Source organism: Helianthus annuus, chromosome 2 (genome assembly GCF_002127325.2).
Source record: "Helianthus annuus cultivar XRQ/B chromosome 2, HanXRQr2.0-SUNRISE, whole genome shotgun sequence".
Lineage (NCBI taxonomy): Eukaryota > Viridiplantae > Streptophyta > Magnoliopsida > Asterales > Asteraceae > Helianthus > Helianthus annuus.
Genome location: NC_035434.2, coordinates 125,275,206 through 125,300,250, shown reverse-complemented (window position 1 = coordinate 125,300,250; position 25,045 = coordinate 125,275,206). Strand labels below are relative to the sequence as shown.

The 25,045-nt window shown below is 33.9% G+C and overlaps 2 protein-coding genes and 3 long non-coding RNA genes across 8 annotated transcripts; 2 read left to right on the top strand and 3 right to left on the bottom strand.

The window, feature by feature from the left end:
- Positions 1-556: 556 nt before the first annotated feature.
- LOC110895044 (protein GOS9) lies at positions 557-8,289 on the top strand. Its single transcript, XM_022142307.1, has 3 exons — positions 557-589; positions 1,455-1,655; positions 7,835-8,289. The coding sequence occupies exons 1-3, from the start codon at positions 557-559 to the stop codon at positions 8,066-8,068; spliced, it is 468 nt and encodes a 155-aa protein (XP_021997999.1). The 3' UTR covers positions 8,069-8,289.
- LOC110905179 lies at positions 3,054-3,942 on the top strand. Its single transcript, XR_002572945.2, has 2 exons — positions 3,054-3,189; positions 3,791-3,942. It is a non-coding gene; the product is annotated as an uncharacterized LOC110905179 (long non-coding RNA).
- Positions 8,290-8,535: 246 nt separating the features above from the next.
- On the bottom strand, positions 8,536-10,431 carry LOC110920830. Of its 2 annotated transcripts, XR_002581934.2 has the most exons (3): positions 10,218-10,431; positions 9,759-9,820; positions 8,536-9,486 (listed from the first exon to the last, which is right to left on the bottom strand). It is a non-coding gene; the product is annotated as an uncharacterized LOC110920830 (long non-coding RNA). The 2 variants fall into 2 exon arrangements; XR_002581933.2 differs by having other exon boundaries at positions 9,759-10,431.
- A 488-nt stretch (positions 10,432-10,919) lies between these two features.
- On the bottom strand, positions 10,920-13,045 carry LOC118486658. Of its 3 annotated transcripts, none has more exons than XR_004879371.1 (5): positions 12,740-13,045; positions 12,186-12,507; positions 12,051-12,114; positions 11,847-11,951; positions 10,920-11,047 (listed from the first exon to the last, which is right to left on the bottom strand). It is a non-coding gene; the product is annotated as an uncharacterized LOC118486658 (long non-coding RNA). The 3 variants fall into 3 exon arrangements; XR_004879373.1 differs by having other exon boundaries at positions 11,896-11,951; XR_004879370.1 differs by lacking the exon at positions 10,920-11,047 and having other exon boundaries at positions 11,736-11,951.
- Positions 13,046-19,038: 5,993 nt separating this feature from the next.
- On the bottom strand, positions 19,039-24,724 carry LOC110920838 (ORM1-like protein 3). Its single transcript, XM_022165044.2, has 3 exons — positions 24,361-24,724; positions 21,676-21,824; positions 19,039-19,309 (listed from the first exon to the last, which is right to left on the bottom strand). The coding sequence occupies exons 1-3, from the start codon at positions 24,544-24,546 to the stop codon at positions 19,171-19,173; spliced, it is 474 nt and encodes a 157-aa protein (XP_022020736.2). The 5' UTR covers positions 24,547-24,724; the 3' UTR covers positions 19,039-19,170.
- Positions 24,725-25,045: the final 321 nt, after the last annotated feature.

Below are 25,045 nucleotides of genomic sequence, written 5' to 3'. Positions count from 1 at the left end.
ATATGCAGACATGTTCGGGTAATTTTCCAGCCTAGTGGTGACCAGTTTGTGCTCTAAATAAAGAGCTCTTTCGTTCTTGTTATCTTGGAAAATGTCTTCGAGGGATGTCCAGGCCTCGAGTGCAGTTGCATTTGTCTTGAGGATGGTATGAAGGAGGTCGTTCGAAATAGTACTGTAGATCCATTGTATAACAATGGCATCTAGGCGATGCCAAAGATCGACATCTTCTTGTGTAACAGGTTTGGTTTTGGGAGTGGTTTCAGTTTTTTTGTCAGAAGAAGTGGCTTGGGGTGCGGAAACGGTGGGAGGGTTGCCGGTGCCATCGATATGGTCATAGACCAAGAATGCTTTGCAATGAATTCTGAATAACTCAGCCCAAGAATTGTACTGACCGCTCTCCATTTCAAGGGTAAAGGGAACGAAATTGCGGATGTTGGTCACCATTAAAGCTGGATGAGATTTGGTATCCATGGGGAAGAAGGGATTGAGAAGAAGAGGAGGATTGTGATAATGAGTTTGGTTATCAGAGGAGGGAGGCTCTGATACCATAAAAGTAATGGTTTCAATTGTGTATCTCATTCACATCAACGTACATATTTATATTGATAATTACATAACAACCTCCTAATCTAATTATGGTATAGGTTTGACATTCAAAATAAATTGATAATGATAATGAGGAGAAGATTGTGGAGATAATCTCTAGGAGGTAACTGGGGAGATAATTTCTCTGATTGATATACGCTAATATTCAAGAACGTGGATTTATTCATGTTTTTTTAACGGTCAACGAATCTTTCAAATGGGCTATTGGCGAAATTCATCACATCGGGATACACTCGCCTCCGAACCGGAGAAAATCCTCAACTAGGGCCGAAGCCCGTGAACACTCGCCCGAAGACATGACAGTGCGATGAGGCAAACCCCGCTCAGTTCAACGATCGAACTAGAGATCTCCGCCTACTCGCCTAATATCTCATCATCACCAGGTGCCGCAAAAAATAATAGAGAGAACAAAAATCAAACTTGAGTCCGTTAGAACATCAAATGTGTCTAATTATCTCAACACAAATAAATTACAACATTTCATCAATTCATAAGTCAACACAATTAAACTACAAACATTTCATCAATTCATTTTTCTTTAGAACGTATATATACATATGTATTTCTTTTTATTCTAGCTACCCCATGTCTATAAAATCTCATCAATTCATTATTCTTTAGAACGTATATATACATATGTATTTTTTTTATTATTATTCTAGCTACCCCATGTCTATATAAATATGCATGTGTTCCCCTACCATCTTTCAACTTTCAACTCAGATTATAACTTGGAAAATGGTATACTCTTTCACCACAAGCTGTGAATTGTGTATGAATTAGGTTTCAATACCAACTATCTCGATGTAAATTATTATTGAAAATTTTGACGTTAATTTTGATTGCAGGCTAACAACCGCATAGAGGTTGGACCATGGGGCGGTAGTGGTGGAGCAAATCCTTGGTCAATCATACCAGATGGTGGTAGGATTACTCGGATAAACATCCGCAGTGGAGCTGTTGTTGATGCCATCTCCTTTGGCTATAGGCAACGCGGTTCCAGCTACAACACTGATAATTTTGGTGGTCATAATGGCAGACCTTATACGGTTAGCTTGATTAATTTTGTATAAGGCTTCTTAATTATTTCAACAAAGACCACCCATGTGTGTGTATATAGTATATGGGTTAGAATAAAAATGATTGAAATTCTAGAAAGGGTATAAAAACAATCTTTGTCCATCTGTTTTGTAAAACAACCTCACTCTATATATATAGGGGAAGGTTTCAATGGGAACGCTAAATATTGTGAGAACAGTAAGAACAAATGAAAAAACCGCCCAAACTTGGTAAAAAACAATTCAAATTCAAAATCTTTTTTCACACTTATCGACTTATCGTTATTATTCGAATACAATGTTAGGAATTTAATTTACACGTCGACCTAGTTCTCGCGGTGTTTTCATTCGTTCTCACGTCTCTCACAACATATATATATATATATATATATATATATATATATATACTTATCCGGGGAAGGTTCTATGCAGAACACTAAATATTGCGAGAACACGCAGAACAAAATGATTCACTCGTTTTTTCAATCCTAAAACCTAAAAAGTAAATGAAAATGTTATAAATGTGAGATTTATTGTTTCTCACATTAGAATTTAAAATAAAATATGAAAATTTTTCAGTTTTTAAATAACCTACACACATGTAGGTTATGTGTAAGCTAAATTACCTACATGTATATAGACTATGTGTAATGAAAAATATATGAATTTTTTTATGTATATATAATACACATATGAATGTAAGAAACATAAAATTTAAGAAATATGAACCTTAAATCCCAAAATTTAGTGATTTAGAGTTGTTCTTTTTGTTCTCGCAATAATTAGTGTTCTGTAATGATCCTTATCCTTATCCTCTCTCTCTCTCTCTCTCTCTCTATATATATATATATATATATAGGCTAATTATAAGGAGAAAACCCACTCCAGTTGACTAAACCCTGAAAACTCACACATGTGGCTAGGATTCAGCCACGTCACATGGATGGATGTCTACACAAAGATGATGAGAAGGGTATATGGGTCATTTTACATGGATGTCTATCACCTCTCCTTTTCTAGGTTGCCAGGTTGTTGTCACCATGTTTTGTGCTTTTAAGAACTTACTTTTATTAAATCTTGACTTTTTCTTTATAGTTCATCAGACAACACACTCTTTATTTCTCTCTCTCTCTCTCTCTCTCTCTCTCTCTCTCTCTCTCTCTCTCTCTCTCTCTCTCTCTCTTTCTTTCTCTCACTTCTTTAAGAAAATTTTTTTCATATCCAGATCTCATTTTCTTTGAATCTCACTTCTTTATGGAGATGAAGGTATGATGTTTTTCAGGTGAGGTGAGGGGATTCATTGGTGCGGTTTTGGTTTAATGAAGATCAAATGGGATTCAATGGTGCGATTTTGTTTTAAGAAGGGTGTATCGGTGGTGATTTTGGTTCAACCACCCAGTTTTGAAGTTGAACAACCACCATCTGTTCGATGAAGAAGATGGAAAGAAGGTGGTTGACGTCACTAAACTCCTTCCTCCTGAGAGACACATGTTCATTGAGAAGCTCATTAAACACATTGCTTTCTGTAAGTATCTAACGGTGGCCATTACTCTATTTTTTTTAAAAACAAACTGGAAATTGGTATCCTTTCAAAGTTATTCCTTGATTTAAGCTTTGTTTGTGAATAAGAATGTATGTCTTGTGTAATTACTTAAACTTATTAAATCATACAAAATATATTATGGAAAAGTTAATTAGTGTTTTAAGTTTGTAAAAAATCCTTCCCTTGTAATTTTTGTTAAATTAATTGATAGTCTAAGTTAGTTAAATTTTGTAGCGGTAGTGATTTTGGTTCAACCATCCAGTTTTGAAGTTGAACAACCACCGTCATCAAAGAAGATAATTGTTATAAAAAATGAAGATCAAGTACGTTTTAAGAGTCTATTTTTCTTATATATACTTGTTTAAAATTAAAATTTTATCTTTTGTATCGATTTGATATGAAATTACATTTAGGGTCGTGTTTTGAAGACATTATTTTGAATTAATCTGGAAGTATTGTTCATTTTACAAGTCATCCATGATTATTTAACATGTACATTTATCATGGGCTTTTGTTATTTCTAAAAAATATAAATTTACTTCAAAGGCTAAATTTCTTTTTTTTTTGTTTTTTATATGTTTAGGTTATGCAACTGATCTGGATACATTGTGGTTCAATAATAATTGTGCGACGAAGATGTAATGGATCTGGATTTGTAGAAGTGATAGTTACAAATGGAACATTTTTTCTGCAGTTACATGTATTTTTTATCAGTAATACATTACATTTTTTTTAGTTACATTCTTTTTTTATTAGTAAAGTATAACAGTTTTTATTTGTAAAGTGTAACAATTTTTTTTGCAGTTGCATTTAAAATTATTATCTTTGAAAAAAAAGATTAAAACGAGAGAGAGAGAGTGTATGGGAAAATGAGTAAGAGAGAGAGTGTATGGGAAAATGAGTAAGAGAGAGAAATTAGGAAAAGTTGACTAGTACAGTGTACTTTCTTTTTTTTTTTTTTTTTTTGAACGGCCAACAAACTCAATCCCGAGCACTCTCGGGGCACCCACTGGACAAACGGAGTACTCCGAGAGTAACCCGAGTCCACCACCAATTCCGGGGAAAACCCGGTAACCCACCCGCCCGTAGGCACGACGGTGAAATTACCGGTAAAACCCGTTTGGCTCAAGGATCCAACCCAGGTTTCCCTGGGTCTCCTATCATTGCCCACCAATGCCTCACTCTGCACCAAGTGGGAGTCGAACCTGCATCTCACAAGAGAAATGCAAGCCTTCCACCACTTGATCTAGAGATCATTGGCAGTACAGTGTACTTTCATATGGTCATATCAGTCTTTATGAGTTTATATTTTTCAATCTCATTTTTAATAGAAAATGTGTATATTTTCTTTTTTGTTAAAGTACACAAAGACTTTTTAAATATCATATATTTGTTTACCCAGTATATAAAATAAAAAGTGTTACAAAACAAATTATACAGAAAATGCATTACACTTTTATGTATGTGGATATTTTTTAAATGGTAAAAAAAACATTTTTCTTGTTTATTGGGTGTTTACATTTTTTGAAATTATACAGAAAATGTATGTTTACACATGTGTAACTTCATCTATATGTTGGATTATTTGCTAAGGACGTTTATTTTTTATGTAACAATTCTCATAACAATTCTTTTATATAAACTCATAGTAGTCATTGTGGAGAATCATAAAGTATATAATGCATCTAGTTGTTTTTTTTTTTCTTTAATAAATAATAATATGCTTATCTCCAGGAGATCCAGATAATCATGCCCCGATGAAACAATCTCGCCGGAAAAGCAAATAAACTTATAAAAAGCGGACACCAGAATGTGACATAAATTGAAAAAACAAAGAGAGATAGAGAAGAGTGAATTAAGTTTTTATATTTTTGGTAAGGGAAAAACATTCGAGGTTACACTTTTAGGCCACCTAAAAAAAATGCACCAGCATCTACACTTTTTGGTGACATTAAAAAAATGCACTACCATGTTTCTTTCCATTGTACCAAAATGTGTTAAACTTGTACTGACAATACAATTTTTTTTATTCTATCCCGAATTTTGTTTTAAGAGATAAGTTTTTTGAAATTATACAGAAAACGTATGTTTACACTTGGTGTAACTTCATATATTTGTATAATATATGTAACATCTTTTTTTTTGTAGTGTGCGTACCAACATGTAACATCTTTTTATAGTAAGACGACTTTTGTAACAATGTGATTTAATATAACACTTTGTGTCGGAGGAGAAAGAAAAGAAAACGGGTTACACTTTTATGTATGTGGATATCCTTTAATGTAAAAAAACAAGCATTTTTTTTCTTGTTTACCGGGTGTTTACATTGTTTACCGGTGGCCCAAACACCGATAAATTAAAAAAAGTATCGTAAAACAACTTTATGAACCAAAAACTTAAGTTACAAAATTTTGCCCCCACAAATGTTAAGGTGCAACATTATTATATAACCTAACAACGCGTACAACACACCTGTTCCCTAAAAAGTAAGAAATTTATCCGAACGACAGTTGTTACATTTTTTTTCTCAAGCGAATAAATGTTACAGTAGATAGCAAAAAATGTAACATCACATCTTTTTATTTTTGAAGAAATGAAAAAATGTAGAAAAAGTAGTTAGTTGATAAAGATGACACTTTTTTGTGATTTTGTTGTATTTTTGCCTCCCACAAATGCTACGTTACATTAATTACATATCAATGTGTGTGTTAGGCTACATCAATCATATTTTATCTTAGGTGTACTTTATAGGTTCTATATAGGTTTTAACTTTTTTTTTAAATTTTAGCTCTAAGCTCTATGTACTTTTTCAGTCATATTTTATTGTAGGTGTACTTTATAGGTTCTATATAGATTTTGACTTTTTTTTTTACATTTTAGCTCTAATCTCTATATACTTTTTTTCTTTGTGAAAGTAGACAATCTTTATATAATATTCAAAAAAAATTAACTGTTGTTTTATTTCAAATTCTACTTCTAATTTTCTTTTTTAGATTTTTAACCTTTAAATGCCCATTTGTTTTTAACATTGGTTGGTGTATTGAGAAATCCACACCTTAATTAAAAAGTTTTTTTTTTGTTTTATCAAATCAAAACCCTTACGAACAAAAGCCACATAAGTTTTTTTTTCAACAAAATATCTTATAGAAATGTTAAAAGCCTAAAACCTTTCTTGTAGCATTTTTTTTCTTCGATTGTTACGTTTCTAACACCCGGTTACATAGTGTTACATAAAAAATGCCTAGATCTTGTAGGTTCGTAACTAAGACGCAAAGAATTGTTATAAGAATTGTTACATCAAAAATATACTTCATTAACAATAATCCAACATAAGTAATATGTCTAGAAATGTTACAAAATGTATATAAAAAATATAACTTCATTAACAAAAATCCAACAATAGATTTTTTAGATTCAATCATCATAACAATAAACAAGAAAAGTAACTTAGATTTTAATCCAATATATAAGAACTTAAAACAAATCGTTTTCATTTATTCAGATCTGAAAACAAATTTTACACAAAAAAATTGTTAAAATCAGTAATAAAAAACAACACAAAAAATTAAGATCTACAAAACACAAAAAGTTGCAAATCTGAAAAAAAAAAAACTGAACAAACATACTTATGGATATAGAGGATCTTTTAGATCTGGAACATCATGTTCAACCTCGAAAATATTTTGGATCATCTTCAACATCGAACCGCCATCTGAAACATCATCTTCAACATCGAACATCTTCAACCGGATCTGGAGCTTTTTTTGGATCTGGTAGCGTTTTTCCGAATCATCTTTTGGATGTGGATGATCTTTTGGATTCAGAGCATCTTTTTGGGTCTGGAGCATCTTTCCCACCCACCAAAAATCAGAGTACTTTTGGATCTGGACGATCTTTTAGAAGATAAATGTTTTTAAAGAGAGAGATATGGAAATGTATATAAAGAGAGAGAAAGCACAAACCTATGCGTACCTTTAATGTAACCAGACGGATAAGTAGATAGATCTTGAACTCTTCTTCGATGCTGGGATGAAGTCGAGAGAAAGAAGGGTTTTGTGTGGTTTTGATAAACAATGTAAAAATGGGGAAGATTCTTTTTGTGGTTTTCATATTATCCCAAGGCATCAAAATCTCACATTCATACCAAAATCTCACCAGTACATGTTGAAGACTATGAGAGAGAGAGAGTTTTAGGAAATTTTGAAGAATATGAGGGGTTGTGAGTCTCCGGTGATTTTTGGGTCTTTTGAAAATTTTGTAGACTGATATAGGGTTTTAGATTAGGGGGGTAATGATGTAGTTGATGTAAAGTTCTTACAAGTTCTTACACCCATGCAGACTTTTGTTTCTTATAAGAGATTATATTAAACATTGGCTTTCCCATATTGCCCTTCATGTACCTTTTATATATTAAAAAATAGACAAAAGGGATTCAAAATCCAGCCATGACCAAAAATAAATCTCAGCCATCCATGAAGCTTAATCAATGGTCATTAATGGGTTTTCAGGGTTTAGTCAACTCAACTGGGTTTTCAATTTATCCTTGCCCTATATATATATATATATATATATATATATATATATATATATATATATATATATAATGCATGTTTGTGTGTTCGATCAGATTGACATTGCCGACAACGAGGAGATCATAAAGATTAGCGGAAAAGTGGGAACTTTTGAGAACAAAACCCTAATTACACAATTGACTTTAATGACCAACAAGCACACATATGGACCATATGGCACGAATGGAGGGACTGATTTCTCTTTTCCTATAGCTAAAGGTAAGGTTATTGGATTCTTCGGAAGATATGGTGCCTACCTCGACGCTATAGGTGTCGTACTTAGCCCTTAGTAGGGGTTGGTTTGGTGATTATTGGTAACACGCTTGATGCGATAAGTCGTACCCCTATTATTATAAAGAAACATATCAAGTGGAGTTATTCTACTTATGTTAAGGCTTGTATGTTTGCTTTGGGTTTTATTTCGTGTTTCATCAATCAATGTATGTGTCTATGTAACTATAATAAGCACCCTTGTGGCGCATGTGCTATATATAAGTGTGTACTACAGAATCATATATATCTTTTGCTTTAGATAATCTATTTGTTCTAATTTCTAAACTAATAAGACAAGTTATCATAATGCTTCATAAAAACACAAAAATATACACGTTGGGGTTTTAGGTTAAACCTATAAACCACCAAAATAATATGGGGTGAGGTTAAATCTAATGTTATTAATAATGTAAATACAGATTACATCGGCTTTATTATTAATACTAGTGGGAAACCCGCGCGTTGCAGCGGAGTCGACAATATGGGCCGAGAACATAATTTAAACCTAAAACGTTAAAAAATCATATATACATGTGTTTATATAATAGTTGGAATGCCCGCGCGTTGCGGCGGGTATCCCGACTAATATCAAGTGTCACTAAAACTCGCTTCTTGTTTTCGACATACGTTCCAACCACCTTAAGCCGTTTCAAGTTCGAGCCAGCTTCTTAGGATAAGTTTTCACATGCACTCACATCAGCTGCTTGTGACTCCAAAACATCTTTCTCGTACGAGCTTGAATCAACAATTCTTTTAACATGTAAATATCGCTATTTCATAATCCAAAATCGGGATTCAAGACGAACATTATGCTGGTTTTCGGCCATTCGTATACACCTGGTAGGTAAACAAACATATAGACACAAGAAAGATACATATATTAAAGCATGTGTACCTTATGATGTGTCATAGTTACACAGGAACCAACCACCCTCTAACCACAATATGCTCATAGTTTTTTTTTTTTTTTTTTTGAAAAGACAACATGCTCATAGTAAACCTTAAACTTGTCATCAGCATCAGGGGAATATGAAGTGCCAGGTCATTGAGACCGTATTTAACCCTACCAAACCATTTTGTCATTTGATTAGCAGTATTGTTTGTGTGAACAATATTTGTTAATAAAAAGGTTTAATATAATAACTTAAATGTAAACATATAAGAAAAATTCTTAAATTTTGGATTATATTTTTTTTTATTTTTGAATGTTACACAATTTTGTTCCAAAAATTGAAAAACCGAACTGTTGCTAAAACCCTAACCGAAACCGAGCGGTTTTAAAAAACGGAAAACCGAACCATGCACACCCCTCAACTATATACATGAATTGATTATTTTACATGGTTTTAAAACATCTTTAATAATTTTTGACAGTTAATACCAGGAATGCAAACACGCCAGAGCAAGCTAGAAACGTGGTTTTCCTACAAAATACCTGGTAACACAGTTATAAAATATAAGATTTTAGTTAAAGAAGGTTTATTTAAAATATAGAGTAAAAGGCCATTTTCGTCCTTAAGGTTTAGCAAGTTTTGCGACTTTCGTTCAAAGGTTTGTTTTTCCACATCTGAATCTAAAAGGTTTAAAATCTTTTGCCATTTTCAGATGCGGACAAACAGAACTTTGGATGAAAGTCGCAAAAGTGGCCAAACCTCAAGGGCGAAAATGACATTTTACTCTAAAATATAAATGCTAAAGTTCACATACTGGGTCAGCTTCTAGTGGTCTTCCAAAGGGAATAGCCAAAATCTTTCCCAATTAAATGCACTCTAATACCAAAGAAAAAACAAAAGAAAAATAACATAAGCTAAAATCCGAAACAATATGTATAATTTAAAACGCACCAAGGCCCTTCGGTTCAGCATCAAGCTCATTTGGTCAGATTATGGAGTCCTTAATAGCAAATATACAGCTACTTAAACATGCACGACTGGATCCATTAATAGCAAATACACAGCTACTTAAACATGCACGATGACCCCAATTAACTATTAACTACATTTAAAATGTCCCTGGATTAAAAAAAAAAACAAATTGAAAACAAATTTTTATACCCAAAAGAGCGCAACGCATGGACCCGCTCCAACCCGGCTTAAAAAGTGACTCGTGTTAACCCAAACATGTTTGACCCATTACCCAGCCCAATCAACCTACATGTCTTGTCACCTTTAAAATATATATACTTGGTGAGAGAAGGCATACGACATGGCACGTTCATGCTTATTGGTAGCTTCCTCTTTCCAAACCTAAACCGGATATGAACAAAAAGTCAAAAACATACTGAATGTTCAAGACCCGCTTGCCCAATCAAAACCTCTTTGACGGCATGTGGAGCGTCAAAAACTTGGTCAAGCCTTGAATATAGACCCATGGATGACATCTGCTTGTTTCATCAGATTGGAAACAAATTAGTTCCATAAGAACATGGTTTTAAAAAAGGGTTGAGGCGTGCGCCTCGAGGCGCGCCTCAAAGCGAAACGGCCAAAAAACGATTCTGAGGCGCGCCTCAGGGGGTTTATACTGTTTGTGCGCCTCAGAGGGGTTGAGGCGCTAAAAAGGTTGCGCCTCAGGTGCGCCTCAGGGGTTTTAGATATTTTTTTGATGTTTTTGCGTTTTTGCGTTTTTGTGTCAATTTCAAGCAATTTATGTCTTCGTTATGTGTGTTTTCGATTATTTTGATGAATTTGATGATTAATTTAGTTAGTATTACTATTTTTATAAGATATATAATATTTATATTTATTTTTTAATTCCGCCTCGGGCTTACGCCTCGTGAGGCGAAGTGAAAACGCCTCAAAACTCGTTTCCGTTTTGTTTAAACCTTGCACAAGAAGCGTATAATATTAAATAAAAACGACATCACTTGCCTCTTGAGAAATATTAAATGGCTCTGGGTTGCGATTTCCATCAGCAACGTGGTTAATTACGACAACATCAAATGACTTAAGGTTTCTGAACAAAAGGTCACGGTCAGCAGAATCTTGTGTGATAAAAGCCTGCGTTTAGACAGAAAAAAGAATTAATATGATCGTGACACAGATGACGGATTGAAGGATAAATGATTAATCATCAATCTATTTTAAGGAACATAGCAAAGAATCATAATATAGAGGTCTTTTCAATGTTGTAGCTCAACCCGACCAGAGTGGCCTATACAGTAGTTACAAACCATTTAGCCACCTCTGGGCAGAAGTCAATATACATTATCTTATATTAAGATTATAAAATTATTGGATTACAAAGTTTATCTTGCCTACTTGATTGCTTTGCTTAATCAACCTATTGTTTAATACTTATTGTACATATCTTATTTGTGGGGATCACAGCTTGACATTGAACCTTTATACAAAGTGTTAAACTTGTTGGTAATTAGGTTCAGTATCAAACCTCAACTATATATGTCTCTAATCTACATTATAACAAAAAAATGTAGCATGACAATGAGAAAACTTAAAATTAGCATAAATCAATAAAAATATTTAATTACAAGATTCTAATTAGGGTCTCAAAATTTAAAGCACCAATTTAATAAGTCCCCCCTAATTGAGAAAGATTAAACAATTAATTGATCAAAACCTCTACAGCGAATTAATACATATATCAATACAATGCCTTGTAACCCCTAATTCAGTTTCTAGTGCCAAACAATAACCTAAATTAACTGTAACAAAGTAAATTAAAAGAGGTTTCAACATGAACTTGAAAAGATCTCGAACTCAACATGAGCAATATACTTGGATTACCTTACGCAAACAGACCAAACAAAGCTATAAGCCTAAAAAAGTATGCAAGTACACAAAGAGAGAGAGATGAAATTATAGTTGTCGTAGAAGGAGACGTGAACCAATGTTGTACGATGTCGTAACGACGGCTGCTACATGGTTCTGCTCTGTGCTGCATCTGAAATGTTAAATGGAACCCTAATTCAAAGCTTTCTAAGCATCGTAACCATGTAAACTAAATGTTTGTATACCCTTATTATAAAAGAGATTAACAAACCTTCTAAGTTTGGACCAGTTCCACTTTCTTTTAACCATAAGAAAGCATCTTCTAAAACCAATATCTTCAAGAACAGAAATATAAAAGTTATGTTTTGTGTACATATTATTGAAGTGGGCAATGGACGGCGATTACCGGTGGTGTGACTGCAAATGGCGGTTCCCGGTGCAATGATGACCTGCAGCCCTCTATCTCGGCCTGCCGGGATCATGAATGCAACGTTTCACCTTCTTGATCATTCATAAAAACAATATCATGTAAACAATAATCTTAGGATGATAATATAACTTATTTGCATAAAAAAACGAATATTTACACACGCATAAAACTATATCCGATTCCCCTATTCTAAAACACAAACCCTAATGCACAAATGAGATAAACGACCACAACCTTGACACCACCGTCGGATCTTCTTCAACCGCCATTGAATCGTTGTCATCCTAACAAAAAAGTCCTGCACAAATCATCACATAAATATAAAGAAAATATATCATATTAATAGAACTATGATATCAATTCAAAGGCCTCATTAGATAAAAAAAACAAGTTCGTAATCCAAAATCAAGAAGAGAATCAAGCAATTTTAGCAGTTTTAACAGAACAACTTCGCATTCAATACCTGAAATCGCATTTTAGGGTTTTGGTAGAAATGAAGATGAATAGAACCGGAAAGAGATGAAACTCACCAACAAAGGTGTGCAGATATACTTTACCGTCGAGAATTGTTGCCTTTACAACCAAACACCGCTGGTTCCTCTACGTAATCACCCTAAACCCTGACAATCACCATCCTGAACAACCCTTGGCAAGCCAGCGCTTGACTGAGGTTCTATCTGAACAGGTAGGGGTGAACTTGTTGAAGTACGACGCTTGGTTGGGTGGGATGGAAACGCACGGACACATTCAATCACCTTCATTAATGGGGAAGAGAACCGAGACGTTGAAATACCTTGATTGCCCCTCTAGCGTCTTAAACTTGTGTGGAAATACCAATCCAACTCGCTTGCCCTCCCTTATACATTTTGCTTAATAATTTGTACTTGTACTAAAATTACAATTTAGTACATCACTTCTCCTTTTTAATATATTATAGATTAATAATGTCATTTCTATGCATGTCGTATTACTATTATATATATATATATATATATATATATATATATATATATATATATATATATATATATATATATATATATAGGGAGAAGATCATGCGAGAACCACCTCTTATTGTGAGAACCGCGAGAACCAATGTGAACACACAAAAAATGCCTAAAAATAGCTAAAAATCACACAAAAAATTTTTTTTTGAATTTTTTAATACTTTTTATAAAAAAAATCGCTACTTTTCGAAGCAAAAAAAAAAAATTTAATTTTTTTTTAAAAAAAAATTTTTTTTTTGGCTTCTAAAAGTAGCGATTTTAACATAAAAATATTAAAAAATTCAAAAAAAAAATTTAGATTTTTTTTGATTTTTTTAGGTTTTTTGGGGGTTTAGTTTTTAGCATTTTAGCTTGGGGGGGGGGGGGTTAGGTTTTTGGGGGGTGGGGGAGGGGGGTTTAGGTTTTTTTTGGGGGGGGGGGTGTTAGGTTTTTTTTAGGTTTTTTTAGCATTTAGCTTGGGGGGGAGGGGGGTTTAGGTTTTTTTTTTGGGGGGGGGGGTGGAGGGGGGGTTAGGTTTTTTTTGTGGGGGGGGGGGGGGTTTAGGTTTTGGTGGGGGAGGGGGTGGGGGTTAGGTTTTTTTAGCTATTTTAGGTTGTGTTCACATTGGTTCTCAAGGTTCTCACAATAAGGGTGGTTCTCGCATGAGCCTCTCCCTATATATATATATATATATATATATATATACATATATATATATATATATATATTGCTAACGAAGGACGATAAATAATAATTTTATTTTTATAATAATATATAGTTTTTTATTATTATTTATTTAATATATTATAATAGTTATTATCAAATTTAATTTTAATGATATATTTTTAACTTTTTTTCCTTTTTTAAAAACAAATAATATTTCCGTTATGATTTTTTAATATGTTTTTTTCTTTTTTAACAATTTACGTTTATAACTTTTTTCTAAAAACTTAAGTACGTAGTTGTGCTTAAATTTTTCCTCGACATTCTGTTATAAGTTTTGTTAAAAATAAAGTTTTACTCAAAATAAAATATTTATTTGGTATCATAAAACGATACGATGATAAACTAAATCAATCTATGGTTTAGCTTTCTAAACAACATATTTTATTTTCAAATCACGTTTGTTTTACATTATTATTTGCTCGGTTTCGCCACAACGTTCAACGTAAAAAAACAAGTATATATTTTTCTTGAAGGAAGATGAATAGTAATTTAAATTAATAGTAATATATAGTATTTTTAAAATTTTATTATTTTAATATTATAAAACCTTATTATCCTATTTACTTTTAATGTATTTTTTTAAACCGTATTACCTTTTCTCATTTACTTTTTTTATAATTCTTTTTTTAAATGATGTTACCTTTATCAATTAATTTAATCTTTCTTAAATAACTTTCGTCCGTTAATTAAAAAAACTTAAGTACGAATTTGTTTATTTTCCCTCTAGAGATTCTGATATAAGTATTGTTAAAAATGAGGGTCTCTCTGGAAAGCCTCTCTATCCCTAGAGAAAGAGGCAAGGTCTGTCTACATCCCACCCTCCCTAGACATTATAAGTAGCGGTGTTATTTGTGAGATTTACTGGGTATGATTGTTGTTGTTGTTGTTTAAAAAATGAAATTCTATTCAAACAAGTATATAGCTAGATTATTTTTTATTTGGTATCGTTTTAGGATGCAATGATAAACTAAACCGATTCTACTGTTTGGCTTTCGAAACAGCATGCTCAATTTTCAAATATCATTTGTTTAACATTATCATTTGCTCCGTTCGGCGCAACCTGCGACGCTAATAAAACCTAGTATACATTATTTAACATTATCATTTGCTCCCTAGACCTAGTACTAGTACAACACTACTACAATTGCGCTTAGACTCAATCCAATTGAAAGCTAAGTCCTCCTTGAAGAAACACTCGACCCAACAAATACACCTATCCTGCTATCTAACCCAAACCGATCAAAGTCAAAAAAAAATGGAATAACAAACCGGGCCCTTTCTTCTCGAAATAGAGATCATATGGGTTATAGATACTTCTTGATTAATTACTTATTGAGTCTTTTATATTTAATTAAGAGATAATTCTTAGTTTGAAATAATAAGATTTATTTAGGAGTTTATTTAATCATTCTGAATAGAGTTTGAGTTGGGTTAGAACTTAGAACTAGTACAAATCTATCTTCTATATGTACTAATAAAACAAAGAGTAAAATACAAGTTTTGTCCTTTACGTTTACACCAAATTGCAGGCGTTGTCTTTTAGCGCAAAAGTTAACGAGTTTTCTCATTAACGTTTCAAAATCCTGCACGTTATGTCTTTTAGCCCTAACTCAGTCAGATTTTTTGGTTAAATATGGTCATGTGCCTTGCACATGAGGGTAGTCTTGTTATTTCATCTTTCGATGGGCTATTAAGTAAATAACTTATATAAAGGGGCTAATTATATAAAAAATAAAAACAAAGTATAAATAAAAAACCTGCATACACTCTCTCTCTCCCTCTCTCTCTTCTCTCTCTCTATGTCACAGGTTCTCCTCTCTCTAAAAAAAACTCAGCTCTCTCTAAAATACCTCACCTCTACAACCACCACCATAAGCATCCATCTAGAACCACCACCATCGTTCATAAACAAAACCCCCAAATCACCACCCTCAAATTACCAACCACAACTGCACGAATCTGAGATCGGAGACGGAGACACAGATCTGTGATCGGAGCTGGTGCAGCTGTCGCTAAGCAGTGTGACGACGTTGTCGTTCGTTTCGTTATCGCAGTTTGTGAGGGTTTATGGGTTGAGGAGGTTCTTGTTCTTTGATAAGCTTTGTGATGAGAGTGAGATTGTGAGGAAGGGGTATACGGATCAGCTTAATGTATGAGGTTTGTTTGTTATAATTGATTTAATTTTGTGTGTTTTGTTGTAAATTTATGAGATATTTTCAATGAAGTTCTGCTTTTAGAATTGATGTTAAGAAGATAACTGGTTCTGTTAGGTTTTATGTTGTTTGTGGACTTTTTGGTACGGTTGCTTGAGGTTTGGATCTCTAGTTAGGAGTTGAATTGAAATTTTGAATGTCGTTTTGGTTTAGGTAGAATTTATGAAACGAAAATAACTATTTTTGTTAGGTTTTATGTTGTTTTGCATAATTGAAATTGGGGGTGTTGTTTATAAACGATGGTGGTGGTTGTAGATGGATGCTTATGGTGGCGATGATGTGTGAACGGTGGTGGAGAGTGGTGAAAGATTATGTTAGAGAGAGAGAGAAGGACTTTCAGTAGTTGTGAGAGATAGAGAGAGATATTATATTTTTTTATTTTTTCAATTTATTACAAACTAGTCCCTAAATATAAGTTTTTTACACAATAGTCCCTGAAGAAATAAAATGATAACAATGCCCAAAGGACATAACGTGTAAGATTTTGAAAGGTTAAGGACACCGTCTGCAATTTAATCTAAACATAAAAAACAAAACTTGCAATTTACTCTGAAACAAAACATTGGGAGGACACGTGTCACCCCCCCCCCCCAAATGAGTTTTAGTAATTTTATTGACTTTTTGACTTTTCTTCAAAAACTTACACGAGATCCAAACCCGTTTTCAGCATCCATACCCATAAATTTTGTATCCTATTTAAACACATATTCATCACATTCCTCCCGTTTCTTCTCGGAAAACCCTAATCTACGCCACACCGTCTCTTGCTCCAAATCATCAGAATCAGCTATTGATTCGTTGTGGATAGACTTAAATGCACCTTCAATAACGATCGTATGGTCAAACCATAGGGACAAACCATAGGGATGTAAATGGCACTTAACCCTATCGTATGGTCATTTATGTTCGTTCATTTATGTTTATTTATGTTCGTTCGTTTAAAGATTTTTTTATGTTATATTTTTATTTTATTGGTTTTAGTTTTGAAAATTAGAAACCATAGTTATACTAAACGTCTCCGTCAACATCCCTCATTTGACTATTTCAATTTCAATTTGTATTAAAGCTTTACCAAATTCTTAATTTTTGTGTTAACTATGTTTATGAAAATTATATCAGCTATCTTCGGATAATCATGTTAAGTACTTATTTATTTTTGGTCAATTCTCTATAATCTTTCTATGAGAAAAATCATATATATTTTTAAATGAATATATAACATTCATTTGTGTTTATTTATTGTCATGAACGTTTGTTCGTCTTCGTTTGCAATCGCTTACGTTCGGTATGTGTTCATGAACATGTTCATTTCCTTAACGAACGAACACGAATAAGACATCTCGTTCGGTAAACGTTCGTGAACATTTTCATTCCTTAAAGAACAAATACGAACAATGCCTTGTTCATTCGGTTCATTTATAGCCCTATGTATGACCTGTGAATTGTGATCATCTTTTACCATTGACCATCATTGATTATGACCAACATTGACTTTTTGACTTTCCAAATTTTTATTACCGTTGACTTTTTCATTCAACGAAGGAAAAGAAAGGATTTGAAAGGATTTAAAAAATAACTCGTGTTCGAGAGTTTTTTAACGAAGGAAAGGGAGAGAAATGGAAGGAAAACTTAAGTCTTTTTCCTTCAATTTAAATCCTTTCAAATTAGAGAGATTTGGAAGGAAAACATTTTTAATACTCGAAATCTTTGTTTTCTTTTCATTTCTTCGAGAACTCGGGAACACGACGATAGTTAATTAAAATTTTCCTTTCTACTCCTTTTCTTTTTCGTCCTTAATTCATTTTCTCTTCTTTTCTCTCGTTTATAAATCTCGGGAACATAAATGACAGCACTTTCCATGACTTACTCTCACCTCTTTCACAAACTCCATATAATTACTTTTTAACTTCAAATTATAAAATAAACCCAAAACTCTTATACATTTAGAAATATTTGGATGTGTATCTAAGGATCACCTAGCTTATTTTTTGGCTATGAGATGGGTTAGTTACCAGAGATCCTAGTTTCCCTTGAAAGAGTTAAACTCCTCATACTAGTCATTTAAGTCTGCCGCTCTACCTTTGTTTACTCAACCATTTTAACAAGCATACGCAAAAACCGTTAAGTGATCCAACTTCAGCCCACATTCTTAACCTGCCTAGTTAAAACCATCAACCTGAAACATTTGCACTTGTTAAACATCCAACCCATCAGCACACCCCAATTACTATTTTCCATCCATTTTGCACCTGCTGGCTACTGCTTACCAACTACCATCATCTGGCCCAATCCGCTTTATAGCCTCAGTACCCAAATTTATGTAGCTTAAGCCTGGAAAACCAGGTGGGTTCGGGTTTGGGTTCATGTTCATAGGCAGCGGCGATGGTTGTTGTAAGAATAATGGTAAAACTCGATTATTGACTCACGGTTTCGGTTTGGGAACAAATCCGTCCCTGACTATTTCGTATTATAATTATATTGTTCTAAGCATTCAATGTTGCAATGATTCATATATATATTATTACCATGAGAGAAGGGGTGTGTTGATTATTTTAAGATTATGTGTGTAGAAATTGCTTGGAATATTGAAGGTTGGCATCATTAGTCTTGAATGCTATTAAAAATCACCATCTAGATGAAGAAATTCACTCAGGTAAGACTCACACCTTACACGCATGTGTTCAAATTTGAACATTATTTCGTGGGTTGGGTGGTTCCTTTAGTATTTTCACCCATCAAATACAGTTAAATTGACTGCTAACTACAATAACACATTTTCTTCAAACGTGCTCAAAAATCACGTGTTAGAAGAAATAAGCACGAGTTATATAATTCTTTTTTTTTTTTTTGTATATTTTCTGGATCATCCACAAAACACAAGGGAAAAAGAAGAAATGACAAACAAAAGAGAAAAAGAAACGTTAATATACCCTTTTACCAGTTCCATACCTTTTAACTGTCGGAATGTATCAAAATTAACGGCTTACATATATTCATGGATGGTAAGGAACTGAACTTAACTGAACATGACGCTTTTCATTCTTCGGCGTTGATTCCGAATATCCGGACCTTATGCATGTGTGGGAACTTAGCAATCACTAGCACAAAAACCGCCAATGTGTTTAAGAACAGCATCGGGTTTTGATAGTCGGTTGTGTGGGATGCTATCAAGTACCTGTACAAATATCCAGATAAGTGAGTTTACAGAAAAAAAAAAAAAAAAAAAAAAAAAAAAAAAAAAAAAAACCTAACAGTATAGACTACTTGCGTTGGGATGATTAGTGTTATGTATTATCTCAATTCTCAAACATGTTAAATGCGTCAAACAAAAGTAAAAAAAGCTAAAAGGGAAAGGATCACACAGGTTTTAAGTCGCCCAAAGTCTATAATTTTAATACACAAAACCGCCTAAATCATTTTATAAACAGAATAAGATTATTGTGATAATAATTTCTCGTAACCATAATGAACACATAAAATATTTTACAAAAATAACACATTTCAATTCAAACCCAACTTGACCCGTTACCCAACCTGCCCGTATACGAGAAAATGATAAAATGGATGAATATATGTTATTACAAAATAAACGTATGGTTAATACCTAATAGTAAATTATTATGACATTGCTTCAACCTGACCATTATCATAATTCACAATGCAAGAAGGGGATCAAGAAAAGTTATACGGAATTTAAAATTGGAAAATTAATCATAAATCTTTTTTCCAATAAACATGTATTTGTTCCATTTCAATTTTATTTTAGGATACCCTTCCTTTCATGTTGCACTTATCAAGAAATGGTTATGATTTTCCTTTCTATTATATCTCGATTTTGTGCTCTTCGCTTAGCAATACTGATGTGATTCTAGAATACTATTAGGTACGGTGTTAGATTAGATATTATATCTGCTTCCATGAACAAATAGGCATTGTTTTCCTTCTTATACAGTATACACCTAGTCCTGGCAAATCTGACCCAAATGTTTAAATTTGGGCTGATTTAGACGTTAAATTTGGGCAATCTTGACACAACTATTAGTTAATCAATGAATCATGGTGTGTGATTTGTAACATATTTTATTTTTTATTAGTTTAATAGATGATAAACATATATAAACAGTCACATGAGTATCATAGGCCAATAACTTATTTCCTTAGGGTATCAAGTCCAAACACCTCAATGGATCATCCTAATTCTTACTTTGAAGAACATATACTACCTCCGTCCCATTAAAAGTGTCATATTTTGAATTTTCAAAGTCTTTATTTATAAACTTTGACCTTAAATAAATTTAGTTGTGTTAAATAATACTTGATGAAAGTTATATGATTTACGTGTGTTTTACAAGTGTTTTTATCGGGTTAATTTTCATCAAGTTTTATATAACACAAAAAATATATAATTAAAGTCAAAATTTATAAATAAAGACTTTGAAAATTCAAAATATGACACTTTTAGTGGGACGGAGGGAGTACTAATTAAAAAGCCCAATTGTTTTGTAAACTTGATTTTAAGGTCTGGATGCCACCAAATCACAATGGATAATAGTGCTGTTCATAATATAGTGTATCTATCAACTTAGGCTAGAAAATTTAGAGAAATGCAGAAATGGTATGTTCCTTTTACTCTTTAAAAAAGAAGTGGGTTTTTAGGATTAATAGGCTAATGTAGAAGATTGTTGAAATTTAACAAATAGTCAGTAAACAATCGATTGCTTCGTTGAAGAATACGTGTTAACATAGAACAAAGAATCACACAAGGCTTTAAAATAGTTGAAGACAGCTCTGTTGCATTGATTCCGACTTATAATGGTAGCAACTTAAAATTGGTGATTCTGTTTCTTTTTTGTTTCCAAAATTACTTTTCTGATAAAAATCTTCAAATTTTGGTGTTGAAGTTGTTGAAAACCTTAATTTGACATTTTGACGGATCACCCAATTCAGCTCTGTTCTTTAATTCATTTACTTTCTGGTTTCTTGCATATTTAAAAAATCTTACAATTTCAGAGATGAGATCTCTTTGCAACAAGTGTACGTGTAAATCGTGTGCTTTACAAAGTTTCTGGGAATGAATATTGTTGAAGTGAAATTGCACTCATATATCTTCTAGCATTATAAAACTGTATCTGTGCTTCTTTTCCATGCTTTTGTGGGCTGTTTGATTTAAAAAACTTTTGCATCATTAGAGGTTTTTTCATGTTCATATGTCTTTTGGGTTCACATGAACCAAAATGATCATTTTTACAATGACCGGTGACCATAACCCGTTCTGACCCATTACCTCAACCGACCCGACCCGTTTGTTTTGCCAGGTGGTCAAGCACATATACCCAAATCTGTTATGTTTTAATGAACAGTCCCACATCAAGGATATTTTGAGCATTTCTTTATTGTCAAGGGTTTGGTCCAGATTCATTTATATAGCTAATTATCCATGACAGCCTTACAGGTTATAATCATACAGAGAGCAGTATGCATTATAATAAACTTCATAATGCAATGATATCAAACGATACAAAGGAAACTGAGAGAACGTACAGCACAACAGGAACGACAGTTAGAAATTTTCTGTTGCGAGTTAGCTGCTTGCCACTGTCGATTTGCTCCCACCAAGTCAACCTGTTGTAGATGCCCTGGTCATCAGCAAAAGGTGTTCCCTTTTTCCAGTGAAAGAAGTGATATGTAATCTGATGATGCAAAAAAAAAGATCAGAACTTGAGTTAGCTAAATTTAAGACATATTGAACCAATATGGAAGCCATAGATAACAAAGAACGATGAACTGGTTCTCAAAGTTCATTTCTGGACCTTATTAGAAGATAGACCTTAAAGTTCTCTATCTCACAGTTCATTTCTGGACCCTATCAAGCGTCCCCAAGTCCCAACTAAACATAGTCCCCTATGGTTAGACCTGGCAAACGGGTCGGTTCGGGTCGGGTCGGGTCATGGGTCAAAACGGGTTCGGGTCAAAATGGGTTTGGGTCAAAACGGGTCAATTACAAAAAAGGGTTGTTTTGGTTCGGGTCGAAACGGGTTCGGGTCGGAACGGGTTCGGGTCAGAACGAGTCCGGGTTGAAACGGGTCCGGGTCAGAACGGGTTTCGGGTCGGGTTGGTTAAAAATTGCTTTCTTTAAAAAAAGAGATTATACTTAAAAAAAAAACCGAAACGAAACAAAACAAAAAACTGAAAGGATTGAAACCGATCCGAATCCGAAAAAACCATCAACACCAAACAAAAAATCAAAACCGGACCAAAACCGAACTGAAACGAAACAAAAGACGAAACCAAACCGAAACGGTTAGTATGCACTCACCTTCATGACAAGAACTTTCTATTTTCAACCCAACACTAAACAAGAACCCGTTTGAATCTTTTTACTTGTGATTCAAATTACATGTTGTATAAAGGAAAGACAATGAGAGAATATGTGTTGTTATGCTTCTGTATGAATCAGTAATGAGACTGTGAAAACAACTCATTGAGGAATTATATCAAACAGTTGGTGGGTGTGAACATATACATGAAAGTCTATATGTATACGGTCTGCATCACGAGAACCTTTCTTGAATAAAGCCAATAACATAAGAGTTGACTTATAATCCATTAATTCATCACTGCAACTTGCTTTCTCTATGAAAAAATACGTCAAATACCTAAACGAAACTGAAAAACCAAAACCAAAACAGAAACAAAAAAAACCGATTAAAACGAAACTAAAAGTCAGAACTCAACCGAAACGAAACCGAATAAACCGAACAAACGGAAACAAAAAACTGAAACCAAAACGAAACAAGAAAAACTGAAAATATTGAAACCAATTTGAAACGAAACCGAAAAAACCGACCAAACCGAAACAAAAAACGAAACCAAACCGAAACCCGTCCCGAAACTCGTCCCATGCGGAAACTCGTGTCGGCCTAAAAACGTTGCGATCCGAAACCCGTCCCGTGCGGAAACTCGTGTCGACCTAAAACTCGTTGCGATCCGAAACCCGTCCCGTGCGGAAACCCGCGTCGGCCGGAAACCGATCCGAACCGACCCGTTCCGATCCAAAACCCGCCCCGTAAAATAACAAGATGGAATTTCAATTGACCCGTTGTGACCCGTTTAGTTAAAATTTTGGTAACCCACATCGACCCATTTCTTTAAAGTTGTCGACCCGCTTTGACCCGAAAATAACAAGATGGAATTTCAATTGACCCGTTGTGACCCGTTTAGTTAAAATATCTTACCCAAACTAACCCATATAATTTTAAAAACAACCCAAACTAACCCACTTGAAAGCCTTTGGGTCAAGATTGCCACCTCTACCTATGGTTAAAGAATGTGTTTGTGCGCTAAAATGTGACAAATAAGCATCCCCAACTCCCAACTAAACATCAGTCCCCCATGCAATAATATAACAGGATACATAACTAGAAGAAACAACATCAACTTTATCAAATTGTATTTGTGCACCAGTATTAGTTTACCCTCAACAATAGCACCCAATTCTTCGAAAAGGATAAACCAACATTCCTCATTCTCATACAAGCAAAGGTGACACAACTCATATCAACGGTTCAAGCACAACCAGTTTCAAGTGCATTACCTTATAACAACAGCTTAGCACATACTTCAAAACCTAAGTATAAATCACAGATCTCCGAAACTCTGAAACCAACTATACTCAATCCAATCAATCGAAGAATAAAACTCCAACAACTTGCACCACAACCTAATTCCACTTCTCTTCACCTATCCTCCACTATTTTCCATTCCATCACCACTAATCACACTAAAAAACACATCACAAACAAAGATCAAGCAAACTACACAAAATATCCACACTTCAAAACCCTAACAGCATATCCTCACCAACACGGATAAAACAAACGCAATCACAACTGTCTGATCACAAACCTAAACCTAAATATAAATCTCAACAACTTGCAGCACAACCTAACTCTATATCTCTCTTCACCTATCCTCCATTTTTCGCCTAATTGTATTAAAAACACATAACAAACACAGATCAAGCAAACTACCCAAACTATTCACACTTCAAAACCCTAGCACCACATAACCTAACACCAAATCCTCATCAACACAAATAAAATTTCTTTAAATCAGATCTAAATCAATCACAGCAACTGATCACAAACCTAAACCTAAACTTAAACAGCAACAAATGAAAACCTAAAATTCAATCTCAATAAATTGAACATCAAAAAGGAAGTGTACCAGCGCGTGACAGAGATTGACGGTGGTCCAAGCCATGCCGGGAGAACAGCCGGTGACGGAGAGAACAACGAGCCAAGCGAAGAAGAGGATGAGTATGTAGGTGGTCCAGACGCCGGGATACATGAACCACTCGGTGTTTCTGTTGAGATCTGTGGGCGGTACAGCTTGGACGTACAAGTTCGCCATTTGTGCGAGTTTGTTATGGAGGATTGTGTGTGTGTTGAGGTTCCGGTGAGGATGGTAGATGTGTGACGGTGAAGGTGGTGGTTGTGTGGAGTGGAAGAGATGATGGTGGTAACTGGTAACGGCGATGGTGATGGTGATAATTAGCACGCAAAGTTTAGATATTAAAAGTGAAGCATAACCAACCATAAATAAACACAAAATACATTTACACAAAATTAAACATTACAAGTTCATTTCAAGACCAATAGCATGTCTAAAATTGTTAAACCAAATAATGCATTTGGACATAATGTGTAGTGAGAAGTGTAATTGTTATACCAGATGAAGTGTGTATGAATTTGTGGCGTCGTGGCCTCTCTGAATCAGACACACCAGCCTGTATGTGGCGTGATGGGGGCTACACATTTTTTCAACCAATCTTGATATATGTTATGGTTGCATTCTAGATTGTTTACTGTGTGTTCTCGATTGTTGAATGGTTTGTTATACGTAGTAACCT